General features: G+C 40.3%; 1 protein-coding gene across 7 annotated transcripts in view; it reads left to right on the top strand.

Annotated features, from left to right (window-relative positions):
• The window catches only part of ELAPOR1 (endosome-lysosome associated apoptosis and autophagy regulator 1), a 110,396-nt gene that overhangs the window by 45,663 nt on the left and 39,918 nt on the right, over positions 1-24,815 (top strand). For all 7 annotated transcript variants that reach the window (XM_072644226.1, XM_072644229.1, XM_072644224.1 and 4 more), the window contains 3 exons: positions 13,923-14,043; positions 15,310-15,502; positions 24,449-24,596. In XM_072644226.1, the coding sequence (XP_072500327.1) occupies positions 13,923-14,043; positions 15,310-15,502; positions 24,449-24,596 (462 nt within the window). The remainder of the gene's footprint in view (positions 1-13,922; positions 14,044-15,309; positions 15,503-24,448; positions 24,597-24,815) is intronic.

The following is a 24,815-nucleotide window of genomic DNA, read 5'->3' on the forward strand; positions in this document are numbered from 1 at the left end:
GGAAGTCCTCCCATTTCAGATATGCTAGGTTTGGGAATGCAATACCTGAGATGTGGATTGTCCAGGATAGCATACAACAATAGGAAGATCCATGTACATTAGCTTTTGTGAATGCCATGTCACACAAATGACATATTTAGCAATTCACTAAAATATCCAGGTTTTGTGTGTATGTATGAGTGTGTGTTTTAAGTAGAGGAACTGCTCTTGAGACATACCTACCCTGTCTTGAATCTGTGAAATTGATTGTTCTTGAGTATGAGCATAAGACTTGATATGCAAATAAAATACCTCCAACCCAACCTTTTTAAACAAATTATCTATGCTGGAAAATGGGAAATCATTAGAAGAACAGATATCAACACAGACTATCATCTTTTCCAAAGGAAGTGTAACCAATGAAAACCAATTGCCACAATGAGGAGACCAAAAGAATCTAGAAACTGTCTTAGCCAGATAATAGCTGACCTCATTGACAAGTGCAGATATAATATACTGCAGGGCAATACTGATTTAAAATATAAAATTTTTATAAAATCTTACAAGGAAGAGAGTAGTCAGTTCTGAGAAGTATCTCATAAAACAGCAAGATGTAGAAGAAAAAATGTTTATAGAAAACTAGAACATTCTGAAAGCAATTAAGGGTTAAACTGGACGAACAACAAATTAACAAAAGTATCTTCAAGATTACTATAACACTCGTTGACCCAGTAATATTGCTTCTAGGACTGTATCCCCAAGAGGTCATAAAAATGGGAAAGGGTCCCACATGTACAAAAATATTTATAGCAGCTCTCTTTGTGGTGGCCAAAAACTGGAAATCAAGGGGATGCCCATCAATTGGGGAATGGCTGAATAAATTGTGTTATATGAATGTAATGGAATACTATTATGCTATAAGAAATGATGAACGGGAAGACTTCAGAGAGGCCTGGAAAGACTTATATGAACTGATGCTGAGTGAAAGGAGCAGAATCAGGAGAACTTTATATACAGCACAACCACAGTGTGCAAGGATTTTTTCTGGTAGACTTAGAACTCCATTGCAATGCAAGGACTTAAAAAATTCCCAGTGGTCTCTTAAGGCAAAATGCCTTCCACATCCAGAGAAAGAACTATGGAATTCGATCGCAGAATGTAGCAGATCATTTGCTTTTGTATTATGTTTTGGTTTGTTTTATGATTTCTCCCATTCATTTTAATTCTTCTACGCAACATGACTGAGGTGAAAATGTATTTAATAGGAATGTATGTGTAGAACCTATATAAAATTGTATGTTCTCTCAGGGAGGGAGGGGGGAGGGAAGAGGGCAGGAGGAAGAGGGAGGGGGAAAAATCTAAGTTATATGGAAGTGATTGTAGAACACTGAAAACAAATAAAATAATTTTTAAAAAAAGATTACTATAACAAACTATTTTATCTATCACATATGATGAAGCCACAATATTTGGAATCTAACATCATAGTTCCCAATCTATTTCACAAGGAAATCAAAATGGCACTAAAGAAGATAAAGATGGATAGAATCACTAGACTAAGCCATGATACATAGGGGAGATGTGTGTTCAAGTCTATGTAATTTTGATGAAATTGAAAGATAGATTTTAAAAATATTTGATAGAAGAGAAGATCTTTAATAAATGAAAAAAATCATGGATACTATCACTACTAAAACAAAGGATGATTTACTCCTTTTTGGAAATGGGAGGACATGATTGTATGATACTGCATACATCATTTTTAAAAAATTCATCATTACTTTATTTTTGGTTTTGAATTCTCTGCTCCTTCCCTTCCCCTCCCATTACAAATATGTATAGCCATGCAAAATAAATTGCTACATTAACCATGAAAAGAAAAGGAAGATACGTCGGTATGCATACTGAGTCCATCAGCCTTCTATCTGGAGGTGATTAGCATGTTTCATCACCACTCCTTTGGAACTGTTTTGGTCATTGTGTTGAATAGAATCCTCAAATCCTTCTTTCTTTTAAAAAAATTAATTTTTTTCTAATTACATGTGAAAACAGCTTTTAACATTCATCTTTTAAGTTCCAAATTCTCTCCCTCTGCATCTCCCCTTTCCCTCTCCCAATGAGAAGGTAAACAATCTGCTAGTGCTTATACCTATGAAGTCATGCAAAATATATCTCTGTATTAGTCATGTTGTGAAGGAAAACACAATTCAAACAAAAAGCAAAACAAGAAAAATTAAGAACGTTTAAAAAAAGCATGCTATGAACTACATTCTTTCAGAGTCCATCAGTTCTTTCTTTGGAGGTAAATAGCATTTTTCATCATAAGTCCTTTGAATTTGTCTTGGATCACCGTACTGCTAAGAATAGTCTCAAGTCTTTCTAAGTTGGTTATCATTACAATATTATTTATAATTTATTCTTCTGGTTCTGTTTACTTCACTTTGCATCAGTTCAAGCAAGTTTTTCTGAAACTATTCCCTTATTTCTTACAGGACAATAATACTGTATATAATGTTGATACATTATTTAGTTTTGCAGAAACTTTTATCTTCCTTTATACTTTATTTTATGGTTTTCTGAAGGGGGAAAGAAAACAATGGGAAAGATATGATGTAGCTTATTTAAAGGAAGAAAGGTAATTGGGAAAACGGCAACTACTGCCGTACATATCCCGCTTTCTCAGCTCTACAGAATCTTTATAAGAATAAGGTGTAACTCTCAGGGTTACCCGCCCCACTCCCCCAACTCAAAGGTAGAGTTCCCAGAGGGACAACTAACCCAGGTTCTAGGTATTTATGGGTCCTCCTTCCTTAGCTCTCCTTGGTGCATTCACCTTTACAATTCATTTGCCGCAATTAGTTCAAAGCAAAGACATTTACTGAAATGGCATGATATTTCTACATTCCCTCCAGAACCCTGGGGTTCAGTCTAGTGCAAATACATACAACATTAGTGTGAAGAGTGAGCACACGCATAGAGTATACTGGTAGAGGGGCTCATCTGTAGGGCACGTGCTTGACCAAAGCAGCTCACACCTCTGGCATTGTGAGTTCTCTTATGATACCCTTATATTATTTCCCTGGGTGCAGCACCTCTGCTGGACAGGTCACTCTCCTGATCTTCATGGGTGTGCTTCTCTCTTCAGCTGAACTGTGCCCTCTCTTTGGGGGCACAGTGTCTCCTACTGAGTGAATTTTTGTATTGAAAAATCCCATTGCCAGTGATGAAAGAGGTTGGGGTGGGGCACCTCACCCTTCCTAACACCTACCTACCCCTCTGGAAGAGGCACAAAAGAAAAGGCAAAGAGTGATTTCCTCTTATGAGCTGTATTCTTCCTCTACAGTTGGCTGTCTTTTCTATTGCCAGGGATAACTGCCTCTTCAGAGTGTTCTTTTCCTTTGTAAAAGCACTAAGGGGACATTTGAGATAATCAGCTAGGGCTAGAAAACTTCCTCAAAGCCACATCACCGCACAGTTCCCAGAAAGGATTCAGACTGTTCTTGGTCCATCCAATCTGCTGGTCATATAAGCCAGTAGGGATGGTGGCTTATGCTTGTGAGATATGATTTCAGGGTCACTAGGAAGGTGCTTCAGTGCTATAAAATGCCACTCTCAGTAGCTTCCTGATGGCCAGAATTCCACATTTATCAATTTATTACTTTTGTCTTAATTTTTGTCTCCTGTTAAAATGCCTGGCAGTAGTAACACACTAAGCCATTTGTATTTATACTTTGGGATGACTGAGCACCTCATTAGATCCTTTTCTGAAAGCAGATTTGGTTAAGGGATGAAGACTTTGTGCTTCCATGATAGCTAATACTATAATCCCATCAAGTTGATGGAAGAATTTCGTACCTCCTTTACCCTCTCTGGCCCTCCAAAGTCTGAAAGGGGTGAACCCTTTGATAGGAAAGACTTGGTTTTAGTTTGTCACCCATCATCATCTGAGAATAGGTCACTGAGGGTGTAAGGCTCCCAGTAGATTGTAAAAGCAACCACTCTGAAAAGAGTATAACCTCAGTACATCATCAGTCTTTGTTATCTGGCCTTGTATACTGCAATTTTATCAAGTGGGTTGGGGAGGTGGACTCAATTCTCTTGATCAGTCCTTACACGCACACACACACACACACACACACACACACACACACACACACACACCATTCTTAGTAATAGTATAAGAAGGGAATAGACAGGTTTTTGCACGTACAGTTCTACAGCAGAACACATCTCAGGTACAGAAAATACAAGATCCCACCATGTTTGTTGTTAGTTTTCTAAAAAATAAAAATTGAATTGGTAGAGCAAAATGCTGCCTTAAAGGCTCTTCTCCAACAAGGTGAGGGCAGCTAGATTTTGCAGTAAATAGAGTATAGGACCTGAAATCAGGAAGACTTACCTTCCAGAGTTCAAATCTGGTCTCAGGCACTTACTAGCTGCATTCCCTGGCAAGTCACTTAACCCTATTTGTCTCAGCTTCCTCATCTGTAAAATGAGCTAGAGAAGGACATGGGCCAACTGCTCCAGTATCTTTGCTAAGAAAACCCTAAACGGGGTCATGAAGAGTCAGACACAACTGAACAACAACAACTAACAAGATGCCTCCCTTGCATGTGTTAAAAACACACAGAGTAGAAGATGCAACAGGCATCACAGTACAGCGGAAGAGAACACTAGTTTCAGCGTCAGAGGACTTGGGTTCAAATCCTGATCCTATTCCTAGCTGTGTGACCTTGGCAAGTCATTTACCCCAATGGAAAAAGTATTTAAGCACTTGCTGAGATGGATGCTAAAATCCTTTCCATGATCCAAGAACAGCAGAGAGAGCTTTGACTATACATACCAGGTGACTCACCAGAAATGAGCTCACCACTGTCAAGAAAGATGTCCAGCAGAGAATCCAACCACTAGAGGAATTATTTTTAGTAAGAGAACAAACATTTATTAAATACCTGCTATATGTTAAGCAATGTATAAATGCTATCTCCTTTGATCTTCACAGCAATCCTGGGAGATAGGTACTATTATTATTATTTTCATTTTACTGCTGAGCAAACTGAGGCAAAACTGAGATTAAGAGACTTGTCCAGGATCACATAGCTAATAAACATCTGAGGCTGGATTTAAACTCATGCCCAATGCTCTGTCCTCTGTGCCACCTAACTGGTCTATAAGGTTTAGGCCCTTCAGATGCAATTCCAGATGATTGTACTGACTGCATCAAGCCCCAAAACAAAGCAGAGCCTCTTCAGCAAACCCGATAGTCACTAAAAAAATTTGACCCCAAATTGTCCACACATGAAAAAACAAGTGGATTACAAATACCGTTCCAAGTCCTGTACTAACTGAAGGAAGTTAATCTTAGGCAGCTTCAGCTGCTCCTTGACACCCCACTTTTGCTTTTCTTCCTCACAAATTTCCTCTGTGCCTTTGCTTCTCCCATCTGCAAAAACCAGCTGAATACTTTGAGTTATCCAACACCATGTTATCCGTGTTCTCCATTGCAAAAGTCCAAGTGTGATTTTTAGACAACTTATACCAGTGGTGATTTCTAGAGACTAGCTCACTGTGTTGCTTTGTTTCCAAACCATTAACTGTGGCATCAGAGACAGTTTTGGTTAGGTGATTGTGTTGGGGTCTAAATGTCAGGAAAGCCTTATTTTGCCTTTTAAATAGATTCCCTGGGAACCAAGTAATTTACCTAGAAAAAAGAAGGGGAATTGATAAATGGTCAAAGGATATGAGTTCTTCAGATGAAGAAATTAAAGTTATATATAGTCATATGAAAAAATGCTAAATCACTATTGATTAGAGAAATGCAAATTAGAACAACTCAGGTACCACCTCATACCTACCAGATTGGCTACTATGACAGAAAAGGGAAATGATAAATGTTGAAGAGGATATAGGAAAGTTGGAACACTAATGCACTGTTGGTGAAGTTATAAACTGATTCAACCATTTTGGAGAGCAATTTGAAACTATGCCCAAGGGCTATAAAGCTTTGCATGCCCTTTGATCCAGCAATACCACTAGTAACACTACTTGGTTACAAGCCAAGACCAAAGTGGAGGGAGTGTTGGTGCATGATTTTCTGTTTGCAGATGGTGATGCACTCAATGCAGCTTCTGAAGCTGAGATGCAACAAAGTATGGATCAGCTCTCTGCTGCCTGTGCTAATTTTGGCCTAATAACTAACACCAAGAAAACACAGGTGCTCCATTAGCCACCACCACACCATCCATACGTGGAACCATCGGTTACAACAAATGGAGAAGTTTCAAATGCTGTGGATAAGTTCACTTACCTTGGTAGTGTACTTTCCAGGGATGTACACATTGACAATGAGGTTGATGCACGCATTGCCAGAGCTAGCTCAGGGTTTAAGAGGCGCCAAAGAAAGGTTTGGGGGAGAAGAGGTATTAGACTGACTACCAAACTGAAAGTCTACAGAGCCATCGTGCTGACCTCATTGTTACATGCTTGTGAAACATGGACAGTCTACCAATGCCATGCCAGGCAACTGAATCACTTCCATTTGAACTGTCTTAGGAAGATTCTGAGGATTACCTGGCATGATAAGGTACCAGACACTGAAGTCCTTGTTCGAGTTTAACTGCCAAGTATTCAAATTGTGCTTCAGAAAGCATAACTCTGATGGGCTGGCCACATTGTTTGAATGCAAAATGTACGTTTGCCAAAAAGACTATTTTGTGGAGAACTTGCATGGGGCAGGCGATCACATGGTGGCCAGATGAAGCAACACAAGAACACTCTCAAAGTCTCTCTCAAGAACTTTGAATTTGACTGTGCAGCATGGGAGACACTGGCACAGGACTGCTCAGCATGGAGTGCCCACATCAGAAAGGGTGCTGTGCTCTTTGAGCAAAGCAGAATTGAGACAGCACAAAGTGAACACAGGATGAACAAATTTGGGATATCCACCCCAAATATTTACATGGACTATCTGTGCCCAACCTGTTGTAGAGCATTCTGAGCTGGTATTGGTCTACTCAGCCACAGTTGGACACACTGAAATTTCACTTTACAATGGTGATGTCATTTTGGTCCTCTTCGAAGATGAAGGACAACAACCAACCAACCACCACTACTAAGTCTGTATCCCAAAGAGATCATAAAAAATGAGAAAAGACCCACATGTACAAAAATATTTATAACAGCTATTTTTGTGGTGGCAAAGAATTGGAAATTGAGGGGATGCCCATCAACTGGGGAATGGCTGAACAGATTGTGGTATATGAATGTAGTAGAATACTATTGTGCTACAAGAAGTGATGAGCAGGTGGATTTCAGAAAAATCTGGGAAGACTTACATGCACTTGATGCTGAGTGAAGTGAGCAGAACCAGAGAACGTTGTACACAGTAATAGCAACATCGTGTGATATCAGCTTTGGTAGACTTGGTTCTTTGTAGCAATACAGTAATCTAAGATAACTCCAAAAAACTAAAGGTGGAAAATGCTCTCCACATCCAGAGAAAGAACAACAGAGTCTGAATGCATATTGAAGCATACTATTTTCACTTTCTTTGTTTTTTTAATTTTTTTCTTTCTCGTATTTTTTTCCCTTTTATTCTGATTCATCTTTCACAACCTGACCAATGTAGAAATATGTTCAATATGATTGTACATGTGTAGCCTATATCAGATTGCTTGACTTCTTGGAGAGGGAGAACGGGAGAGAGGGAGAAAAAAATTTGGAACTCAAAATCTTATAAAAGTGACTGTTGAAAACTAAAACTAAAATAAATAATTTTTTCTAAAAAAAGAAAGGGAAGGTATAATAATTCCTTGTTGCCTCTGGCACCTCCCCGATGAGATGAAGATCATTCTCAAGACATACATGCCAGAAAATGTTGACATTTCTCTGAAGGGACCTTATTTTGAGGAATAAAAAGCTGTAGTCTGACAGGTGCTGAAAACATCTAAACGAGCTCACAACAACTTGCATAATCTGTCGACTGATGCAAAACATGATCAAAGGCTCTACCCTGGGTTTCCTATACGAGTTGAGGTCTGTGTATATTCGATTCCCAGTGGCTTACTCATTGAAAATCAGAAACTTGCTGGGTGAAAAACACATCCACAAAGTGTACATGAGACCATTGCTCTAGTGATTCTTGGAAGCAGAGGAAAGGAAGACCATTCCAGACATGACTGACTGTCAAATCAGGGCAAAAGCTCAAAGGTGGGAAATGGAATAGCAAGAAGACTCATTTGACCAGATTCCACTTCTTAAGATGAGTTAATTCCTGAGGCAAATGACATCAATTTATATCAAGTTCAGTTGCTCCTGATCCAACATATCACAATGGTAAAAAACATAAGCTTGTCACAATTTTTGGATGGCACCTATATTTCAGAGAAAGGTACAATGCAAATGACTGATGAATATGTTTTAAAAGTTGTACACAAGTGAGGGATGTGTCCTTTGGACTCAATGCTTACTCAGCTTTTGTAACAAAAAGTACATTTGATCCTTTGTGGGGAAAGAAAAGAAAATTATTGAATAGAGACATGCTGTCAGATTCAGTAAGAGAATCCAGACAACAGGACATTTAGGATACAATCTGCATTTGTAATTTTCTGAATTTGGGAGAGGGAATCGGAGGCACCTCTGGGCAAGATTCTGATGGTGACTTTTTTATCACCAGTGATTGTGTCTTTTTGTGCTCCTTTTCTCCATCTGGGTCAATGTTCTCTCCTACCCCAAGCTTCCACCATTCCTCAATCACTCCCTATCTACTGTACTTCCCTACTGCTCACAAACATGCCTGTATCTCTCCCATCCTCAAAAACCCTCATTTGATTCATCTATCCATCTGTGCTAGCGTTCCTCCCTTTTGTGGTTAAGCAGAAGATAGGAAGACTCATCTTCCTCAGTTCAGATCTGGTCTCAGACACTTAACAGCTGTGTGACCGTAGGTGAGGCACTTAGCCCTGTTTGCCTCAGTTTCCTCATCTGTTAAATGAGCTGGAGAAGGAAATGGCAAACCTCTCTGGTATCTTTGCCAAGAAAACCCCAAATGGCGTCACAAAGAATTAGACACAACTGAAATGACTGAACAGCAAAAACTGTCTTTGCAGTGGTTTAGAATGATTAGATCCATGATAGAAATAGGAAACTGCTACCAACCATACTTCCATATGCTTCCCTTTTGAAGATTTTGAGATTGAAGAAACAGAAAACACATACCCCAGTCTTGGGTTTGAGGGTGCTGAGTATACATTGTTCAGAAGCAGGACTTTACAGGTAAATGCACAGTGGTGACAACTCTATTGTGTATACCATTTCAAGAGCCCAGGTCATTCAACTGTGAGGTCAGCCTGTGCACCAGGTCTCTTTTGCAGAGTTGTGTGCATACTATGGGTCATTGGTCAATCAACTGATTGATTCATCTATTAATTAAACACCTACTCTTTTAGGCTTTGTACTAGATGCTAAGGATACAAAGACCAAAAAAAAAACAAAAACCTGAAACAATGCCTGCCTTCAAGGAGCTTACAATGGGAGGAAATAATGTGTACACACGTAAGTAGATGTAGAACACATACAATGTAAATACAGCATGATGGCAGGGAGCACTAGCCTTGTGTTAAAGATGGTACTTGAGTTCAGTTTGGAAAGTAACTTTAGCGACTCTTGGAAGCAGAGAAAAGGAAGACCATTCCAGGCATGACTGTCAAGTCAGGGCAAAAGCTCAAAGGTGGGAAATGGAACAGCAAGAAGACTCATTTGGCCAGAATGTAGATTGAGTGAAAATACAAACAAGATACTCCGGTGAGAGAGAATGAGAAAGCAAGGATAACACAGAGATTGTAAAATAAGGGGACTGAAAAGATAGTGGTACCCTTGATGGAAAGAGGGAAGTTGGGAAAATGACAGATTTTTTGGGAAAGAGAGGGAAACATGAGTTGTTAGAAAAAGTTTAAGGGGTTAAGATATATTTAGAAGGCAGCTAGGTTGTGCAGTAGAGTGAGGACTGGGACTGAAGTTAAGATCAGAGTTAAAATCTCACCTCAGATACTATTAATAGCTGTGCAACCCTGGGCAAGTCATTAACCTCTATTTGCCTCAGTTCCCACATCTGTAAAATGGGGATTATAATAGCACCTACCCCCTCAGGTTTATTGTGAGGATCAAATGAGATAATAATTGGAAAGGACCTAACACAGTGTCTGGTGCATAGTAAGCTCTATATAAATGGAGTTGTTATTATATGTTGAGTTCGAGACGCTTTGGGGACAAAGCCTAAGAAATATATCTCTTTGTCACCAACACCAATATGTAATGGCAGAGCATATGGACACATGTTTCAGGATGGACTGGAGCCAGTTAGGATGGACTGTCTCATGGTGGCCTGGAGCCTCTCTGGCCCTGTGGTGCAGATCCTTGAAATTCTGCTGTACTCAGTTGCCACCAGGGATGACTATAAAGTTACTCTCAGGTGTCTGGAACTCTTAAAATAACAGAACTGAGCAGCCTGGAGGTTCATGATTTGTTAGCTCCAGTAAGTTCCCATGTGGCAGAGATACCGCTCCTCTTCAGGAGCTGAAAAGTAGGCAACATGAATAGGGAGATGACTCCTATTTGGCCCCGGAGGAATAGAAATTTAGCATTTCATTTCTTTTTTCTGTTCCTGTGGCAAGTAAGAAGTTGTACTCTGCCTGACAAGTATACTAAGGCCTCTCCACTTTTCCCCAAAAGAATTGTCAAGTGTTGGTGTTTTTCATCTAGGAAAAGGGTGTGAAACATGCAGGGTACTGGGTATTTGTCTGGACTGGCCATGATTAATTATAAATTCTGTACTACCTGTAAATGTGTAAGTTATCTACCATATACTTTAGGGAGGGCTTCAGGTAAACTGAGGCACACATACCAAGAGAGGTGATTTATCCACAGGGCTTTCAGTGCCCCTGAGGAATTCTATCTCTTTCCCTCTTTGACCTGTCATTTGTCTCTCTTTAAAGTTCTTGTTGAAGTAGAATTATCGCAGGGTAATTCAGACTTGGAACCGTCATAAGCAGAGACAACAGAGACAGCTATCCTGGCTGCTGTAAATCTATCCAGATAACAATGAATAAATTAGCGCATATTCGAAAGGAAATTTGTCTAAGGTCTAAAACTGCCATTTGCCTGGGAAACCTCCCACCACAGGAGGACCCAGGGGAGAACAGATGAAAGAAGATAGAAAGAAATGGAATTGTTCCATTTATCTCCCCAAGGGGAAAATGCAATCAGACTGAAGAGTCTGTTCTTACTGAACACATCAGCTTTTGAACAGCACTTCTGAGCGGTGTGGGGTTGAATCTGGCTGGCAGAGAACACTGATCCACTCAGTTCCTTAGAAAGGCGTGTTCTTAAACTGAGGGCCCCGTCTAGGTATTTATTATTAGTGTGAATGAGAGGAGGGCTGCGTGTCTGCATGTGCTTTGTTACATGGCAGTGCTAGAGGTGCCTCACCAGAGGCAGAGACAGCAGACTTCATTCTAGTTTTCTTCCGTGCCCAGAATCGTGGGCAGCTAATGAAGTCAGTTCAATCATTATTTATGACTTTTATTGTTCTGTCACGTCCCACTCTTCATGACCCCATTTGGGGTTTTCTTGGCAGAGATAATGGAGTGGTTTGTCATTTCCTCTGCAGCTCATTTTACAGATGAGGAAGCTGAGGCAAGCAGGGTTAAGTGACTTATCCATAGTCTCTCAGCTAGCAAGTGTCTGAGGCCAGATTTGAACTCAGAAAGATGAGACCTGGCACTCTCCGCACTGCACCACCTAGCCCCTTATTTATTACTTGCCAGGGGTAAGTTTGTACTGATTCTGGTGGAGAAGAAAAGTGTCTATTTACAGTTAATATAGCTACTGAATAGTAGAAACTTCCTGTTTAGGATAATCAGGCCTAGAATTTATGCAGTACTCTTAAAAACAAGCTAAAGGGTTCAATGTGTTAGAAATATGCTGACATTCTTCTCCTTATCTTCTTGTGAGACAGGGAGATGAGTATGATAAGGAAAATGGGATCCCCAGAAGTGGCTTGCCCCAAGTGTTGCTACGTTTTGATTGACATCAGGGCAAAAAAAACCCCCAGATCTCCTTTCTCTAGCTAGCCCAGAGCTCTTTCCTAGATAGAGCTGGCATCCATATCTGAAGCAAGAGGCTGTGGGGAAAAAGAAAAATCTTGAAATTTTCCAAATGTTCATCCTTGCTCCTTGAGCCCTGCTCAGAATCTGCTGTTTCTTGTGCTAAGTATGCAGTAAGCACTCAATAAGTATTCTCAATTGAAGCATATTAAAACTAAATTTAAAATTTATTTTTAAAATTTCTATCAGAAGCTCTTTATCTTGGAACTGAAAATAATTGTTACCCTTGTTTGCTTTCCCCTATCCAGGGAATAAAGCTGTTTGCTTTTGGTTTTGCCACAGTATAAGATTATACTGCCCTGTGTTAGACCTGAAATTCATTCATTCCTAGTCTTCGGGTAGTTTTTGGCGAGTCTTTATCACATTGGTTTAAGGTAGAAAATATGGGGGGAGGGGACCAAAAACCTAGGTTCAAAGGTCAATAGATCTGGAACTGACAGGGACTTTAGAGAGAATGGAGTGCTTTCATTTTAGTAACGATGATGACGATTAGTACCTGGCACTTTAAGGTTTGTAATGTACTTTACACCCATTAACTCATTTGATCCTCACAGGCAACCTTGAAAGTTAAGTACAGTTACTGCCCCCATTTTACAGAAAGGATAAGGTGCTTGGGTCTTTCTGATGTCAAAGCCTGCCCTCTATCCACTAGGCCACCAAGCTTTATTTTAGTAAACTGAGGCCCGGGAGACTGTTCTCTGTCACACAATTGTGGTTGTGACTTTGGGTAAATCTCTGGCCCTGTATCTTGATCTTTAAAATGAGGGGGCTAGATTAGATGATCTCTAAGCTCTTTGGTACTTTTGAGACACTCTGAATCTTTGACTTCATTTCTTTCCCTGTGGGCAACCAGAAGAGAGGAAATCTCTGTTTCAGGTTTTTCAGGTATTAAACCGTTTCAGGTAAGTGGCAGTGAAGAGATGAAATAGAGGCCAGAAGCCGTATCGTGACAGTTTCCATTGTTTGTATTTTTAATGTTTAAAAAGTTTAAACAGTGCTTAAAAAATAAAACTTTATAAGGACATTTGACACATCTATTGTGTTTTTCTTCTTTGAAACAATGCTGGACTGTTAATTGCTAATTCAGTTTGTTCTACAGCTAATCCAGACCATTGAACTGGACTGGGAATTATCCATTCTATAGAAGAGAGAATTGTAAGGACAATGAATAGATTGGGTATCCAAGCTAGTGCAGAATTAGAAAAGGGAGTTCCCCCAGTACCTTCTTGTCTCACCTGTCCTAGTGCTTATCGAATACAAGGCAGCAATTTATAGCCTTCCAGGGTGAGAAGAAACCTGAGGGATATACGGAACAGCTATGATGATAATTTATTTAATTTTTTCTGTGGCTTGGATAGGGCCTTTCTCATGGGAAGCTGGAGTTCATCTGTTCTTCATTTTGGGGCAGTCCCCCTCGTTAGCACTCATCCTGTCCCTTTTTTGTTCTGTTCTCTTTAGCTCGGCTATCGGTCCTGTGGGTTAGTGTCCCTTTATTTGCAAGGAAGGAGAAAGAATCCTAAAACATCTCTGTGAAAAACTTGTCTTTCCAATGACAGGATAACAATGCCAGCCAAGAGAAACAAACCAAGTCACTTCCATTACTGGTGATCAGTCTAACCCTAAAGAGTCCTTGTTTGTATCCAGGGAGCTTGGAATCACGGAATGGTCTCTCTATTTAGAGCATGTTCTACACAGGGGAGTCAAGGGGCAGCAGGTATGCATGTGTGTGCTGCATGACTACCCTCTCCTCACTGTGTGCTGTTTTCTCTCTGTCCTCTGCAGTCTGAGTATCACTATGAGTATACTGCATGTGACAGCCTGGGCTCCAGATGGAGGGTCGCCGTGCCACACACCCCTGGACTGTGCACCAGCCTCCCTGATCCAGTCAAAGGCACTGAATGCTGTAAGCAGCTGTCACTCCATGCTCCTCTTCTCTATTACCTGTGCTGTGTCCTTGCTTGGCACACAGCTATCAACTCTCAGCCCTGTTGTTCTTTGGTTGTGGGAGGGGAAGGAAATCTTGGGAAAATCAGTTCTTTTACCAAATGCTTGGCTTTTATTGCCCCACCCACTTTGGTAGAGAAACATTTTGTGTGATACGGACTTAATACTTGAATGTTGCATTTTTCCTAAGCTTTTTGGATCTGGGGGAATAAGAATGCAGAATTCCAGCTGTGTTGCATTCAGATGTTTTCTTCCTTTGCATATTTAGTTTCCTTTATGTTTACACATTCTTAGCCTAGCTGTTCACTGGACAGCTATGATTACTCATTAGTGAAGATTGCAGCCCATTTTCCATCTTGGAAAGGAAGCCAGAAAAGATGGATTGCTGCAGAGGCAGACCCTTAAAGTATACTGAGTGTCAATTCAGAGAAATAGAAATCTCATTTGGCGGGTGGGCCTGATTGTATATTCAGAAACATGAGGACTTGTCTGAAGTTCCTATTCCCTTTTCATGTAACTCTGTACTTAATGATCACAACCTTTCAAGTGGTTGGCATCTGTTTCTTCTCTTCAGGAAAAGGGGGGAAGAACTGATAATTAGGAAATTGGAATAAAGAACATTTTTAAGAACTGAGGATGATATTGAGGATGCTTTTTTTAAAAATGTATATATGAAGATTGCGCAAAGTTAGGCTGCCTTTAAAGGGGCCTTAACCAGATCAAGAAACCATGAGCAAATGAATTATTGTACACAGCAAAAAGGATAGGAGTTTGAATTCTGGCTTTGCTACTTCAGTATCTGGGTGGCCTTATGCTAGTCAATTAACTCTCCCTCCCCCCATTTCCTTATTTTCAAAGTGAAGGAGATGGACTAGGAAATCTCTAAGATCCTTTTCTATGATTATCTCTGATCTTATGAAAATATTATGAGACCTGAATAGTTTTACATGAAAATCAGTGATATCTCCTTCCCTGAATGGGAAAGGTACCTCTCAACTGCTGTTAAACCCAGAGTGACCTTACCTGAAGTCAGGTGGAATGGGAATGAAAAGTTTTAGCTCCTAAGTTGCTAAGCCTTAATAGGCAGAGAACCCTGTGCGTCCTGGCTGATTCTGTTCCTTTTTATTAGGCATCAAGACTTCCCCTCACCATGCAGAACTGCAACTCATCAACACTCCCTTGAGCGATAACCCTAATACTACCCAACTTCTGTTCTATTTTTTAGCCTTTTCCTGCAAGGCTGGGGAATTCCTGGACATGAAGGACCAGTCATGTAAGCCATGTGCCAAAGGTCGATATTCCCTAGGCACAGGCATCCGATTCGATGAGTGGGATGAATTACCACATGGATTTGCCACCCAAGCAGCCAACATGGAGCTTGATGAAGACTTCACTGAGTCACCTGAGAACTGTACCTCGTGAGTTTAGTGTCCACCTGTGAGATATTCACCCCTCAACCCCATTTCTCTAGGAAGAAGGCTACAATGCCAACAGAGCAGGTGTGGGCAAATTTAGCAAGGGCTTTCACATGTGTTACTTCCTTTGAGTCTTCCAATAACCCTTTAAGGTCAGCAAAGAAGGTATTATAAGTCCCATTTTACAGATGAGACAACTATGGTTCAATGAGGATTTCCCCAAAGTCATACAGTCAGTAAGCATCTACAGTTATATTTGAACTCATATCTTCCTGAATCCAGGCCTGGTGATCTATCCAATGCTCGACCTAGCCACCCACAGCTGCCTCTAATAAGGGATATAAAGATGGGCAAGAGAGAATGAGAGAAAGAAAGAAGCTCAGAAGCCATTAGGTTAGGGCAGGAGCAATAAAATGACCAACTACCTAAGACTGGCCATTAGTGATTTCCCGTCACAGGTCATTGCCACCCTTAATATAAACAACTAACCTTCTTCTCCTATTAGATGGGCATTATCTTCAAGAAATTGGAGGGCAAAGGGTTAAGAAGAGATTCCCATTTAAGAACAAAAATCCTGTTTCTTTTAGGACCTGTGTTTGGATAGGCCAACTCATCCCTTAAGGCTTTGCCTTATTCCAGCACATCAAAGAGCTTTAATTTCATCAGTGTGCGTATGATCTCTGTCAATGAAAATCACAACCTGACCAATTACATGGTCACTCAGTAAACCATGAAAAAAAGTATTCTGCCCACTTGTTCTTTTTAAAAAATTATCAATATCTTTTGTTTTTATGTCAACTGCATTTTCTGATGTATCCTTCTTTCTACTCCCTTCCTAGAGAGCAATCCCATGTAATAAAGACTAAAAGGGGGTGGGGGGAGGAATCTAGTTCAACTAAATTAACCAGCATGACAAAAAAGCCTGGCATTATACACGGTGTTACACAACCATAGTTCCCTGCCTCTGGAAAGAAGTCTTTCCCTTTTATTCTGGATAACTTGGGAACTGTGAGTTCTAATTCCAGTTTGCTGAGTGCTTGCAAAGGTCCTGAAAGGATTGGTGAATCTGATGCCTGAATGAGGAGGTCTTAAAAGACTGCAGAAGAGCAGGTTTTCTCATTTTCAAAAAAGGGAAAAAAAGGCTGAAAACTATGGGCCACTGAGCTTGATCTTTATTTTTAGAAAAATTCTAGGAAGTATTAAATAGTGATCCCAAGAGCCAACATAATTTCAATCAGATCAGGTTATGCTAGATCAAATCTATTTCTTCTTTTCACAGTTACTAGATTGGTCAAAATCAAAGGAGTGTTGTTGATAGAGTGTACATAGATTTCTGTAAAGCATTTGACAAAGTTTCTCATGCTGAGGTGCCAGGTAGATGATAGATGATACAGTTAGTTGAATTCTGAATTGATTGAAGAACTTGACCCAAAGAAAAAATCACTAATGATTTGATGTCATTTAGAAGGAGGTCTCTAGTAGAGTTTCTCAGGGAACTGTCCTTAGTCCTGGGCTCTTTAACACTTTTATCCAGGACTTAGGTGAAGGTCCGGGTGATATGCTTATCAGATTGGTAGAGTAGATGATGCAAAGTTGGAAGAGATCACCGAATGATGGAGTTAGGATCCAAAAAAATCGTGGCAGCCTTGAATACTGAATCAAATCTCTAATACTTTGAGGGATCCTGCAACTCATCCATATCTCTCCTTGGACTGTCTGATAGATTTAAATATGGTTTCCTTTGTGTCCCATCAATAGGCGCTTGTTAAACTCCTGGTTTGTGTCTGTCTCTGGGCTAGAAGCTAGGGAAACAGAGAAAAAAGAAGCAATCCCCACTCTGAAAAAATGTACCTTCTGTTAGGGGAGATGTGTACACATATAACTGTATATGGAATGAATACAATATAAATACAAGTGAGTTGGGGAGGGAGAGCACTAGTAGTCCGGGGTTCGGAAAAGGCATTATGTGAAAGGTGGTGTTTGAGCTGAGTCTTGAAGGAAGGGAGGGCTGTGAAAAGTCCGTTTCACAAATATAATATAGAGGAGGCATGGCTAGATAGTGGTTCATCTGAAAAAGATCTGGTTTTAGTGCCCAGTGTGAAATATGGCAGCTAAAAAAAGCCATTATAAGCTTATACTGTATTGAGACCCTTGATATGTAGAAAGTCTAGTGGTACTTCTAGAAGCCTGGGTTCTGTTCTAGATGCCCATTTTGCGGGTGTCATTGATAGGCTAATAATTGTCCAGAGAAAGCCAAGTAGGGTGGGTCTTGCCACATTAAAGGATGGGTTAAAAGATCTGGGGATGCTTAGATCAGAGAAGAGAAAATTTAGGCAGGACATAAACAGTAAGAAGGGCTGCCATATTTATGGAAGGGGGATTAGACTTGTTCCCATTAGGCTTGTGCCCCAGAGAACAGATCTAGGAACAACCAATGAGATCTGCAGAGAAGGCAGATTTAGGTTTTGGGTAAGGACAAACTTCTCAACAACTGGAGTTTTTAAGAAATGGAATGACCTGCTTCAGGAGGAAGTGGGGGGTTCCTTTTCATCAAAGGGTGGTCTTTGAAAAGGAACCTATTGACCACTTGTCAGGAATGTTGGAGAGAAGATGTTTGTTCAGGTCTGGGTCAGAGTAGATGACTTCATGGTCCCTTCCAACTCTGAGATTCTGTGAAACATGTGACCTCTCTAGACCTTGGAAGATTATCCTTGAGTCTTTTGAATCCCCAAATTTGTCACCCATGTCCAACCTGGTGATTAGTCTAAGCCTACATTAGACCAGTGCTTGGAAACTTGACCTGCAAGTCCATCACCAAGCCCTAACTCAAAGCTTTTCCAGCTTGGTAGGACTTGAAGAGGCAGGTTAGAATAGTAGAGAAAGTGTTGGCATCAAGAAGACCTAGTATCAAATCCTACCTCAGGAAAATACTATTCTGTGCAGCTGGGGGCATAGCCTAGAGTCAGGGAGACTAAACCCTGGAACATTTACTATCTGAATGACCCTGAGACTCACTGCCTCAGTTTCCTAAACTGTAAAATGAAGATGATAATAGCACCTACTGCCCAGGGTTATTTTGAGTATAAAAAGAGATAATATTTGTAAAGTGTTTTGTAAACCTTAAAAACCACAACAGGTTGTAGTAGTGGTTGTTCAGTCCTTTCAATCATATCTGACTCTTCATGACCCCATTTGGAATTTTCTTGGCAAAAATACTGGAATGGTTTTTACCGTTTCCTTCTCCAACTCATTTTACAGATGAGGAAACTGAGGCAAACAGGGTGAAGTGACTTTCTCAAGGTCACACAGCTAGTAAGTGTCTAAAGTCAACATTTAAATTATAAATGTTGGCTATTGTTACTATGGCTAGGAATATACTTAATCTCTGTGTGCCTCAGTTACCTCATTAGTAAAATGAGAGGGTTAGATTTAATGACCTCTGAGGTTCCCTTCAGTTCTATGATTCTGTGACCCACTAGAGCTTCTGCTCCATTGGCATTCCCTTCAAGGATCCAGGATTACCTACGTAACACAATGAAGAGAGAAAATGTTGTGGCAATGGTCACAACAAGTCAGCTATATAACCTCATTGCTTCTGGGCTTTCTCCTTGGGGCCTGACCTTAACTCATGAGTGTAGTTCAACCAAACCTAAATGGTGCAACTCTTGAGGACAGAGGATGGGTTAAACACTCCTTAATGGTTGCCAAAGTCTGTTATGGCAGGAAGATTAGAAAATTTTTTAGCTAAAGGGATCTTTGCTAAGAAGCCGGAGCGACACAAAACAGCAAGTGCTATCAGATCTTTGGATGTTTATTCATCCAACAAATATTTATTTAGCATTTATTATGTACAAGGTACTAAGCATAAGCATTGTGAGAGATACAAAGATATATAAGGCATTGTACATTGTGCTTTGTTAAACAGTGTTGACATTGAAAAAATGTCGTTGATGAAGAAAGAAAACAAATGAACATTTCCTTTTAAGTAATAACAATCTAATACTTGTATACAAGATTGAAGGCAGTGAATCACTAGATCAAGTCTTGAATTTGGAAAACAGGGGAGGCCCCTCAAATTCCTTAAGTTACAGTTCCTGGAAGCCCCATTAAATCTGTCTATGCTAAGCAGAATGGACATTTAATAGAGCAATTTGACTTACCCTGGTGTTCATTTTTATGCTTTGGGCATTAGCATGACAACAGGTTTCTGGGGGTGGGGGGAATGGGGAAAACTGAGACAGGCTGGTGACAAAAAAAATAAAACTATAAGAGGAGACAGAGTATATGGGGTTAAGGCAACCACTATTTAAGTCCTAATGGAGAGTGTAATTTGGTCTGAACCACGATGCAGTCTCAGCCCATATGATCAATTCACTTCCGTGCACAGAGAGGCTTTCTTAGCTCTCTAGAGACAGCCCTGAGAATAGATTTCAGAGATCAGTTCACTGATGCAGGATGTAGGATAATATAACATCTTATATTTCTGCATGCCTTTCTTCCAGGAGTTCAGAAGGCTTCAGAGACTGGTTTCATTCATTTCTTTCACACACTTTCAAGACTGATTTTTATTTCCTATTAAGAAATGGAGAAATGGAGACTTAGGAAGGTTTGATGACTCAACTAAGATACCACAGCAAGGCAGTGACTCGGTGGGGACTGATGCACAGAAACATGGTTTTCCAGTTTTGTTGTATAATTTATCTGATCAGCATTTCCCAAAGGGGGTCCTGAGACTTGGTTGGACCTGATGTAGGGGGGAAAAAATAGGGATCAGGGACCAAGGAATAAGAAACAGAGATGATGTAGTCAAGGGAAAGAAAGAACAAAAGGCTGAAGAAAATGAGGAAAGGAAAAGTCTATGAATACCAATGAAGGGATCAGAGGACGATCACAGACATCCAGCTGGAAGGACCCTTGGAGGTCATCTAGTCCAAGACCCTGAGGAGACTGAAGTACATAGAAAGGAAGTGATTTACCCAATGTCACACAAGTAGTAAGTGGCAGAACCTAGATCTGAATCCAGCTCCTCCAATTCCTGATCCACGCCTCTTTCTCCTCTGCCTTAGTGTACTGAGGAGTCCAACATTGGAAATTCCTGGACTAGTATGAGTTATCTTTCCTTCCTTTTTACCCACATGACAAAGCTAGAAGTTGATGATGACTAGATTCTCTCCATATTCTCATGACTGTACCTTAGTTTCCCCAAGGTCATTGTGGAATTCATAGTAGAGATGTCAGTGTTAAATAAATCTACTTGTGATCATTCTTTTTGTAGATCTAGGCCTCTCTTCTCAATCAGGGACACTGAGACCCGGCAAAATCAAGGCTGTTTATATGCAACTTGCAAATGTAACCTACTTTTGGCATCAATTTAATAATTTATCAAACCTCGGAAGTTATTTATAGCTGGTGCTGGGTGGCAAGTTTTGTCTTTTTCAGAACAGGAGAAATCAATGCCATTTAGGTTAATGATGAGCTCAGCTTTGGGGAGTTGAAAGGATTTCCATTTAATGAGGAGCACTGCTGCATTTTGTGGCCAAAGCAAAGGGAGCACTCTTCACAGGACTGTCTCTAGGGTAAAACACAAAACCCTCTGTCTGGCATTTAAAATCTTACAACCTAGCCCCCCCTTCCCAGGCTCATTTCACATCACTTTCCTGCATAAACTCTACATATCCATCATTCTATCCCCTCTCCCCCTGCTCATGCCTGGAATGCACTCCTTCCTCACCTTGACCTTTTAACCTAACTCCTTCAAAGCTCCTGCACAAAATCTTTCCTACCAAGTCCCTATCCTCTGTTATTACCTTCCATTACACTGCATATCTCTTATGTGTATGGAGTTGTTTGCACATTGTCTTCCACATTAGAATGTGAACCCTTTGAGAGTTAGTATTTCTGCCTTTTTTTGTATTTCCAAAGCTTAGCCTGATACATAATAGTACTTAATAAATGCTTGTTCAATGAATGCATGGATGGAGGCTTTTGTTAGTGTTAATGAATATGGCAAGATAGGTGACTTGTCCATAAAAAAATAAAGTAATATACATTCCTATTCTAGAGTCAGCAAGGGGAGAGGAGCCATTTCTAGAGAAATAGATTGGTCTAGGTTGAACCAAAACCCCTTGGTTCTACTTGTGTCTTTCATTTTGATTTGCTCTGTGTCTGTGGACACTCTCTGTGATTTGAGCATTTTGGCTCCCTTCCCTGAACCTTGGGGGCACTGGGAGGAGAAAAGAAGTTAAGGTTTTCATTTGAGAGTACCATTAAAGGTCTGGGAGAGTAGATCCTCCTGCTAACCTTTCCATGTTTATTACTTCTGAGTTTTCTGGCCCACAACTTAGAGTGTATAGAAATTGAAAAGGGTGACAAAAAAAGATAGAGAGAAAGAGAGAGGGAGAGAGAGATATTCAAAATTAGTGTCTGATTGGGGTTATTTGAGCCACAGAAGAAATATTATCAGTAACTTACATCTACTTTAGCACCTTTTACAAGCTACAAAGCCTTTTATTCTCAACAATAGTGGTCAAGAATGGAGACTTAGAACAGATTCATGCAAGCCCAGAAAGACTAAGTAATTCACTCATGGTCATACAGCTAATAGTTATGAAAACCCCAGCAGGAGAGTCTACCTTAGAGTTTCCACATATATGATGGGATCATGTACCTTGATCACTGAGCACAGAATCTTCCATAAAGCAGCCCTCAACACGTTTGTTGATAGTGGTGATGAATAACTGTCTGCTTCTCCCCACCCTCCATCTCTGCTGAGCCAGAATAAAAATACATAAATATTCACTGCAGAAAAAATACAGTTAGATCATATGATAGGAAGAATACTGTGACTTCATAATTTGTAAGAAACTGGAATGCCTTTCTAGTGGAACTTTAGGGATTTTAAAGATGAGGCTAGAAAGGCACACGGGATAGCTGTGTTACCTGGAGTTGAGAGCATATCTCTCTTAATGTCCTAAGAAGTCTAAAGCATTTCATTCCATTCCAGAGTATAAAATACCCTTGTGATATGTGGCAGTTAAAGGTTCCCAATCAACCAATCTACATTAATCAATGGTTATTCTATATCAAGCAAGCAATCAGTAAGCATTTATGAAGTACCTGCTATATGCCAGACACTGAGAATACAAAGACAGGTGAAAAAAATCCCTGCCATCAAGAACTTGACATTCCAAAGGGAAAGATAACATGTACATATATGAATATGTACAGAATAAATAATTTTTGCATGGGGGGAGGAGGTAGAGGGAAAGGAGACAGGGTTGCTAGCATCTGGGGGTGTAGGGACACAAATTTGTCAGCTCAGTGGATTATATAATACATAGAACAGATATAGCAGTTGAAGTATAATTAGGATGGAGTAACCAGAACTTTGCCTCAGGGTGCTGAAATTTAGAGGGTGCACATAGTTCTTATACTTTTTAGTGTGCAGAAAATCCCAGATCTTAAGATCTAATTGGTTTTGTTCAGTGGTTTTCAATTGTGTCTAACTCTTTGTGACCCCATTTGGGGTTTTCTTGGCAAAGATACTGGAGTGGTTTGTCATTTCCTTATCCAGTTCCTTTGACAGATAAGGAAACTGAGGCAAACAGGGTGAAATGACTTGCCCAGGGTCAAATGGCTAGTGTCTGAAGCCAGATTTGAACTGAGGAAGATGAGTCTTTCTGACCTCAAGTCTGGCACTCTTATCTACTAGATAGCTGTCTCTTGTATCTGGTAAGCAAGTGTAATTGGTTGAATTGGACAGAAAGCTGCCCAGTGCCCACTTCCCTATCACCTCCACCTCCTGTCTGTACACCAGGTCAGTTCCTCCTTGTAGAGGTCATTTGGTGTTCCAGGGTCTCTGTCTTCCTTCTATGAAGCACCATCCCAGGATCTCTTCCCCTATGAAGCCTTGTGACCCAAGATCTCTCCCCCAAATCTCCACTCACTCTCAACTGAATTTGTCTTTAAAAAGTTGATTTGAGGATATATTTCATGATATTTGCCCTGGGCACAAGAATTGCTTCTTGGGACTTAGTAGAGCAAGGCTGGGATGCCTCACTCCACGCAATTCTGTATGTCTGTGAGGTTGTATATAAGTGAACGTTTGAAAATCATATCAGATTTTTAAGACGAGCTTGCAATTTTTTAAAAAATCCTGCATGAATCTTTGTAAAGTGAAGCCTACTTTTGTAAAATGAATGAATCGAATTGCTTAATGTGAACCTGGGGGCAGACACAAGGTTCTTCTAACTTCCTGCAATGAGATTCTTTTCAAGTTTAGACTTTAGCTTTTGAGCTTCAGTTCCCTCAGTTTATAAAATAATGGGGTGGGCCTACCTCTAGACTATTTCTTTTTTTCTTTCAATTTTTAAAAACATTTTTACTTAAAGTTTTGAGTTCCAAATTCTATCCCTTCCTCCTTCACTTCCTCTTCCCCCTCCCGGAGATGGTAAGCAATCAGATATAGGTTATATGTGCAATTATGTTAAAACATTTCCATATTAGTCAATTTGTACAAGAAAAGACTTGAATAAAAGAAAAAAAAGAAAGTGAAAAATAGCCTGCTTCAGTCTGTATTCAAACAATCTCAATTCTTTCTCTGGAGGCAGATAGCATGCCTTATCATTAGTCCTTTGGATCTTCCTATTGCTGAGAATGGCTAAGTCTTTCACAGATCTTAATCGAGCAGTGTTGCTGTTACTGTGTACAATGTCCTTCTGGTTCTGTTCACTTTGCTATATGTCAGTTCATGTAAGTGCTCTAGGCTATTTCTAATGTCCTTTTTAACTCTATGAAAAAGTCTTCCTAGTTTGAGGAAACTTTTTGACACTCTTTGGTTTTGGAGTCCCTCAGAGTACCTGCCAAAGGCTTTGAGCCGCCACTCTTCCCAGTGTCCAACAGGTATGGAGAGCCTCCCTCCAGTGATTTTTGGCTTCTTTCTCCACTTAGGTCAACCTGGGTTCCCTTGGGTGACTACATCGCCTCGAACACAGATGAATGCACGGCCACACTGATATATGCTGTCAACCTAAAGCAGTCAGGCACTGTATCATTTGAATATTTATACCCGGACACTGGCATCATCTTTGAATTTTTTGTAAGCTCTCAGCCAGAGGGGTTACTGGGCTTGTCAAGGGAGGAAATCTGTTTGTTTGGAACCACTAGGGAAGGGCTGTGCAGGCCATGAAGACTAAATGGGACTTTTTTCAGCTTGATACCAGGAGGGCTACAGAGGATTATGAGAGCCAACCTCAAAGTCTCTAGGGGGCTGGGGGAAAGTACCAAAGCTGAAAGACATCAGGGAGGAGGATGGGGT

Source organism: Notamacropus eugenii, chromosome 2 (assembly GCF_028372415.1).
Source record: "Notamacropus eugenii isolate mMacEug1 chromosome 2, mMacEug1.pri_v2, whole genome shotgun sequence".
In the NCBI taxonomy this organism is placed as follows: domain Eukaryota; kingdom Metazoa; phylum Chordata; class Mammalia; order Diprotodontia; family Macropodidae; genus Notamacropus; species Notamacropus eugenii.